Raw genomic sequence first — 6,789 nt, forward strand, 5'->3', positions numbered from 1 at the left:
AAAAAAATATTCTATTTATACATTGTATTTTTGGTAATATTAATAAAGAAGTACTGAAAATATTATTGGGTGAACACATCAGTAGTTTTTATTACTATATCTAAGGGTGGGCGTTCGGGTCGAGTAGTTCTATCCGACCTGAGCCGTTCGGGTTCTAGTTAATCGGATTGGTATTTTTTACAAAAATATGTAAAATTTCAAGGTTTTGGATACTTAATCAAAAAGTTAGGTTGGGTATTGAGTACGCAAATTCATATCCGAAATCCGTTCGGGTAACCGAATTTTATTTTTTATTTTTGAATTTTATATTTAATAATAAGAAATGTATTTTAATCTAAATTGCTAATAATAATGATAATTTGTAGGATAGATATTTGATGTTTGATTTTAAATTTTTAATACTACAATATATATTCTTATATTTTTATAATATATATACATAAGAATTGAATATGGTATTAATAATATTATTAGATTAAAAATTTACCACTTTTTAGTTTAAAATGATCAAAACATAAAACTTTCTCTTATATTTTAAAATTCTAATACCAGAAAGCTAAAAGTGTAAGATTGGACTTAACTCAATCGATTGAACATTAGAGATTATAAAGTTATAATTGTAGATCCACATCACTATATGTTCTTTTATTTATAAATAAATTTTGAGTTATTCATGGTTAAAAATTTAGCACTAGTAATTTTACATGAATGAAAATGTGTTTATATTAAAATTTGTAAAAAAAAAACTAATTATCTTCTAAAAACAAAAATAAAATAAAAGTAAAAAAATTAGGGTACTCGAATTAAAAAAATACTGGGTACCCGAAATATTCAGATACCCGATATTTAGAATACTAGAAAAGTTCAGGTCAAATTCGAGTAGCATAAAATATTATCCAAAATTTTGGGGACTCACCGGACTCCACCCCTAACTATATGATTCCAAATACTTTATGCAACCAAATCATAAATTTTAATAATAATATATTTCGAATTCGAAGTAATTTAAATCTATTTATTCAAAATACACTTATTAATCCAAACTTATCCAATCAAACATGAATTAGAATACAACCAAAAGTACTTTTCATTAATTAAAATGAAAGGCCTTGAAGCCAAGCCCCTATAGGTCAATTTAAGTAAGAAGGCATCCCAGCTTCGTCCCGTGGGTCAAGCCCCTATTTGGTTACATTTTTTTTTATTTTTTATATTAAATTAAAAATAAATTTATATTCAAACTATATCAATATATATAAATATATTTATATCACACCAAATAATTATTTGAATTTAAAATTCGACAACTTAAAATTCAAATCCGAAACAAGCACTCCCTAACTAGTCTCAACGACTAACTCGATGTCCATATCATTGTCGCCATCGTCGCCCAAAAGCCAAACAATCATGTTAAATTAATACTTTTCATAAAAATATGTATAAATTTTGAGAGTTTAGGTATTATATATTAAATAAAATAAATAATCTTTTCTTTCGCGATAATTATGTCAAGTTTTCATATTTTGATTATCTATATTTTAAAAACATAATAGAGTAAATTATATAATATTTTTTTGTGTTTTAATAAACATATATAAAATACTTTGTATTTTATTTATTCTGTAAAAATTTTATGTTAAATTAAAATATGTACAAAATATTATTTTTCCCCAAAATTGACTTTTTTTTTAAAAAAAAATACAATATAATTATGCAAGTTTTATCCATATAAAATTATATTAAATATTTTTTGAATGAAATAAATAACTTAATAATTAATCAATCATTTATTCTATAACTTTTTAAAAACAATTTGTTATCTATGTTTACATTAAAAACAAAAAAAAAAAAAAAAACAAAAAAAACAAAAAAAAACACTATAAAATGAAGGATTGAACAATTATCTATTTATGAATTTTTTTAAAAAAAAATTATTTCAGAAATTTTATATAAGTATAAAATTTGTTAATTAAATTTGTATTTATAAATAAACATCAACTTTAGACAAAAAGAATATTTTGTTCATATTTTAATATAAAGAGTTTCACACATTTTATTTATTATATTATATAATTTATCCAAAATAATAATAACCAATTTGACATTTTCTTTTTATTTATTCAACCTTTTTGTATTAACTCTTTAATAAATTTCTTATAATAGCATATTCTATCTTTCACCTACTTTAATTTTATATTAAAATATGATGAAATTTTAATCGTGCTACTTTTCAATTCTAATATTCTTGCTAAATACTACCTTAGGCTCACTCCAAAATGCTCTTATTTATATATATATATAGTAAATTAATAAATAATAGTATTTTATTGATTAGTAAAAGTGTGTAAAAATTTTTGATATTTTTATTTTTTAATTTTATGTATGGATTAATTGGATGAATAATAGTATATTTGTAATTTAAGTAAATATTAAAAATATGTTGGTATTAATATATAATTAATTTACCAAAATAAATATTTTTGAATGGAATAGAAGAAAATGATAAAAAAAAAAAAAAAAAGAAAAAATACTTTCAATGAGGCAAATAAAAAGTATATTTTTACAAATTTTTTTAGGTGGCGTGTATAATTGTTTATAGTTTTCTATCCATTTTCCCTTTATTTTTGTTTAAAATGATTTTTTAAAGAAAAAAATAATGATACTGTAAAACTGAGAAAATAAATAAATAAATAAAATTCAAAACATTCAAAATAAGTATTTTTTTTTTGGGGGTTTGAATTTTGTTTGAAATTTAAATTAAAAAAAAAAAAATATTCAATTGAATAGTTGTACGATGTTATATAAATATGAGTTGATGTAATATTTTATTTTTAGCATAATATAATATATGCAAATTAGATATTTGATTTTATACGTTTAGGTATAAAAGTTTGATGAATAATAAATTTTGATTAATCACGAAAAAAATAGAAAGGTTCAGATAAGATCAAATTGACAGCTAAGTATTTTGAGGAGCAACCAGAGATATGGCCAGAACTAGATAATATTGGCTTGAGATCCCTTTCTCAACAACAATGAGAAAGTTTAATTAGATTTATTGATGCTTACAGGTATTTGGTGTCTGTGGTCTTCTCATAATGAACTTATCTTCCAAGGAAAATCAATCTCTAGAACAAGTTAATCTATAGAGTAAGATGGAATATCCGGAAATGAATTCATGCTAGATATCCTCAAGAAACTGCAAGTGTTCCACTAATTGATGATAACCTGTCAAAGATTTCTATACAACCAAAAACTATGGGTGAATTGTTACAACGAGACGTGGAGTGGATCCCTCCGGCAACCGGGATGTGGAAAATTAACGTAGATGGTTATTAGGTTAGTTGTGGGCTTTCCCATTCCGAAATCAATTATCGAGGGCAATCCTACTAAGGTGGTCACTTCGCTCTCCAACAATGAAGGCTTTCCTCGGCATCTTGATCGCAAGGTGCAAGACATTCGTAGCTTCATCAGTCACTCGAATTGGACAAAAATCTCTCATATCGTGCAATTGTCTGGCTGATGGTTTGGCTAAGAGAAACTCCGGTCGGAATACTGAACTTTTAGCATGGTAATAGAAAAGATGTATGTGCTTTGTTGTATTTTGTGGCTTGCTAGAGTTCTTCTGGAAAAAGAAAATAGTGAATTTGTGGCAGTTTATTCTCTGTCAAGAAGGTTGAAATATTTGATGAAATATTCGATGAAATGTATAATTTGATAATAATGGAATAAATAGTTTGTTTTAAAAAAGATAAACATACCTGTATATGTACTTACTTTTGTAGACCATAAATTATTTTTATATTCTGGTTAAAAATAAATTCAAAGAGTATTTTTTTCTCTAATAAATAAAAAATAAAATAAAATATTTAAAAAATGTCAAATCCTAAAACCATTCGTTACAAAAATGAAAAATTATTTTTGGCACGAAGATTAAAAAATATTGTATTATAAGGATAGTTGATCGATTTTTAAAGACAAATTTATCTTTTGGCTTTATTTATAACTGAATGATATTTGTGTAAATAAATATATTTTAAAAAGTATTTATAATAAACAGTGAGGTAGATAGTTATTAAAAATGAAATATAATCCGTATAAGTGAACATTATTCAAAAATAGAAAATATAACTATTGTAACAGAACAGAGAAGTACTAAAAGATAAGGTCATGTTGTAGATTTTTTTTTTAAGAAAAATTAAAAATTACTATACCATTGTAAATTAAATAAATAAATAAACCTACTTTCTATATAAAATAATTACTTTATTTAAAGAAAAAAAAAATTAAGACTGAAGTTAGATAAACGTTTTTTAACTTTTTTATAATTCTAGAAATTATTATTTGATATATATCAAACCGGATTAAAACAAAGAAACAAACACCCGTATGTAATTAAACAGCGTCTAATACGACGACAACACCACGGCCGATTAGTCTTCAGATCATTATCTCTCTCAAACTCCGCCCTTTTTATTCGGACAAAAGAAAAAACAAAGTCGCCAGTACATATATTATTATTACATTAAACTATTATTATTATCATTATCATTATTATTATTATTATTATTATTATTATTATTATTATTTCATCCCTGAAGTTTGACGGTATTATGAGGATGGTTGGTATCGACAAATCCATCGTCACATTCACACTCACAGAGGCGCAGCGCCGTCAGCGCTTTGTCGAAATGCTTGGCCTTCGTCCCCAGATACTCGCTCCAGCTTATCGCCCTGTACAGCGCCGGCCGCCGCTCGTCCACCACCTTCGCCGCCGGGCTTATCTTAACGTGCGCCGGCGGTCCGTACAGGTACGCCACCGACAGGCGGTGGCGGGCCCGGTTCACCACCGCCCGGTGGACCACGCTCGGGAACACCCCGTTCGACAGGATGTGCATCAGGTCCCCCACGTGCACCACTAGCGCCCCCGCCGCCGGTGCCACCGTCGTCCACCGCCCCGACCCCTCCCGAAGGACCTGCAGCCCGCTGGTGTTGCTCTGGTGGAGAATCGTCAGGATCGTCGAGTCCGTGTGCGCCGCCAGCCCCATCGCTCTCTCCGGCTCCGGACACGCCGGATACGAATTCATCTGCACGGCGGCGCCGGCGCCGGCGCCGCCCCATTTTATGTCGTCGGAAGTTATTCCCAGCGATCCCAACATTAGCCACATCAGCTTTCCCGCCAGCTCCTTCATTTCTTTCTTGTAAGCCTCGATAGTATCACTAAAAAAAAGAAAAAAAAAATGGTAAGATAATGCAAGTTTTTACTATTGTTAAATTATTATTTCACTTATATTGAGATATTTTAGATATTTAATTATAAATTTAATAGATTTATATTAGATTTGATTTATAATCAAGGCAATACAAAACAGACTCAAACATTCAAATTTAAGTAATCTAATCTATGTATAAGACTAAATCTAAATTAAATATCTAAAATATACAACTTAAAATTTTAAATTATCAAGCAATAATCGCGATCGTATTACAATCGGTGATTAATTAACGTCCTCTGTTAAAATGATCAGTTCAGCTAAAAGTTGAAGTACCAGAAATGTTGGTAGTCGTCGGGCCAAAGGAGGCGGGCATAGTCGACAAGGGAGTCATCGATGGTGAACCCTTCGGACCACATGAGTTTAGGGAAGAAGGAGGAGATACGGGCGACCCCATATCCGGCGACGCCGTTAGGGGGGCGAGCGGCGCGGAGTTTTTGGTGCAATGGGAGAGAGAAGAGGTGATTTCCAGCGAATTCGACTTGATCGAGCAAGTTCTTGGAGACGTTGTGATTGACGACTTGGAAGACTCCCCAAGTCTTGCATGCGCGGCCGATGAGGTCAGGGGCATTCTCGTCGGCTAGGTCGATGAAAGGTACCGTTTCGAGATCGTCACACGTGTCGTCGGGGGTGTGGTCATCCGGCCCCCATGCATGAGTTTCAGGCAATTCTTTGATGGAATAGAGGTCCAAAAGTTTGTTGGGAAAGGGGGCTATTGATCTTGAAGGCATGGTGTGGGGTGGGGAGGGGGGGGTATGGTTGTATATGTAGATGGGAGTCCTCGTACTAGTGAAAGAAATGTATGTAAAGGGAACAATTAATTATAAGGGTTTGGTGTAAGGGAAATTGAGTTTCGAGGGAAACTATGTTGCAAGGGAATGATGGGGTGTGTGGGTATATATATAGGAATGGAGGGGATGGTGACCACTCAATAGGGGTAAGGATTTTGGGGATATATTTTGTGTGTGTGTGTGTGTGTGTTTGATTGCAGTGTTTTATTGGTTTTTTGGGGTTTAGTGGAGTGGTGAAATTTTAATGGGTTGTGGGAGATGACAGAGAATAATAATAGTAAAAGATGTTGTAACAAGTATATTGGACAAGGGAAAATACAAATCGAGAGATGGAAAAGACTCTTTTGCCCTCGATCCATTCTCTCTTGCAAGAATTTTGGTTTGGGCTCGTATCATCTCTCTCCATGTGCCCTTGTCTTTTCCTCAATTAGAAAAAAAAACATCTCCATCTATCTCTTCCCTACTTGGTCTTAATCCGTAGAGGTTTTTTCCCTTTTTTTTTTTTTTTTTTTTTTTTTTTTTGAATTTGGGACATGCATTCCTAGGCTCTCTCTCTCTCACCTTGAGCCTTGCAAGAAAGAAAAAAGGTGCAAAAACTTTTTTTTAAGGGTTTAACATCTAATTTGTAGATGATATGACTTGTTTGATTGGATTTAGTTTGTAAATTATCAAGTTTAACAAAACATTTATCCAAAAGATACCTTTAAGGAAAGACTGGGTTCCATGTT

At 30.6% G+C, this 6,789-nt stretch overlaps 1 protein-coding gene across 1 annotated transcript; it reads right to left on the bottom strand.

The window, feature by feature from the left end:
* Nucleotides 1-4,350: 4,350 nt before the first annotated feature.
* LOC127253989 (gibberellin 3-beta-dioxygenase 1) lies at nucleotides 4,351-6,152 on the bottom strand. The gene is made up of 2 exons (XM_051278823.1): nucleotides 5,547-6,152; nucleotides 4,351-5,217 (listed from the first exon to the last, which is right to left on the bottom strand). The coding sequence occupies exons 1-2, from the start codon at nucleotides 5,999-6,001 to the stop codon at nucleotides 4,587-4,589; spliced, it is 1,086 nt and encodes a 361-aa protein (XP_051134780.1). The 5' UTR covers nucleotides 6,002-6,152; the 3' UTR covers nucleotides 4,351-4,586.
* Between the last annotated feature and the right edge of the window lie 637 nt (nucleotides 6,153-6,789).

Source organism: Andrographis paniculata, unplaced genomic scaffold (genome assembly GCF_009805555.1).
Source record: "Andrographis paniculata isolate CXL003 unplaced genomic scaffold, ASM980555v1 Contig52END, whole genome shotgun sequence".
Classification (NCBI taxonomy): domain Eukaryota; kingdom Viridiplantae; phylum Streptophyta; class Magnoliopsida; order Lamiales; family Acanthaceae; genus Andrographis; species Andrographis paniculata.

Coding starts and splice junctions, on each gene's coding strand:
- LOC127253989 (XM_051278823.1), bottom strand. CDS start 6,001: ATGCCTTCAAGATCAATAGCCCCCTTTCCCAACAAACTTTTGGACCTC. Junction 5,218..5,546: donor GACGACTACCAACATTTCTG/GTACTTCAACTT, acceptor TCTTTTTTTTAG/TGATACTATCGAGGCTTACA.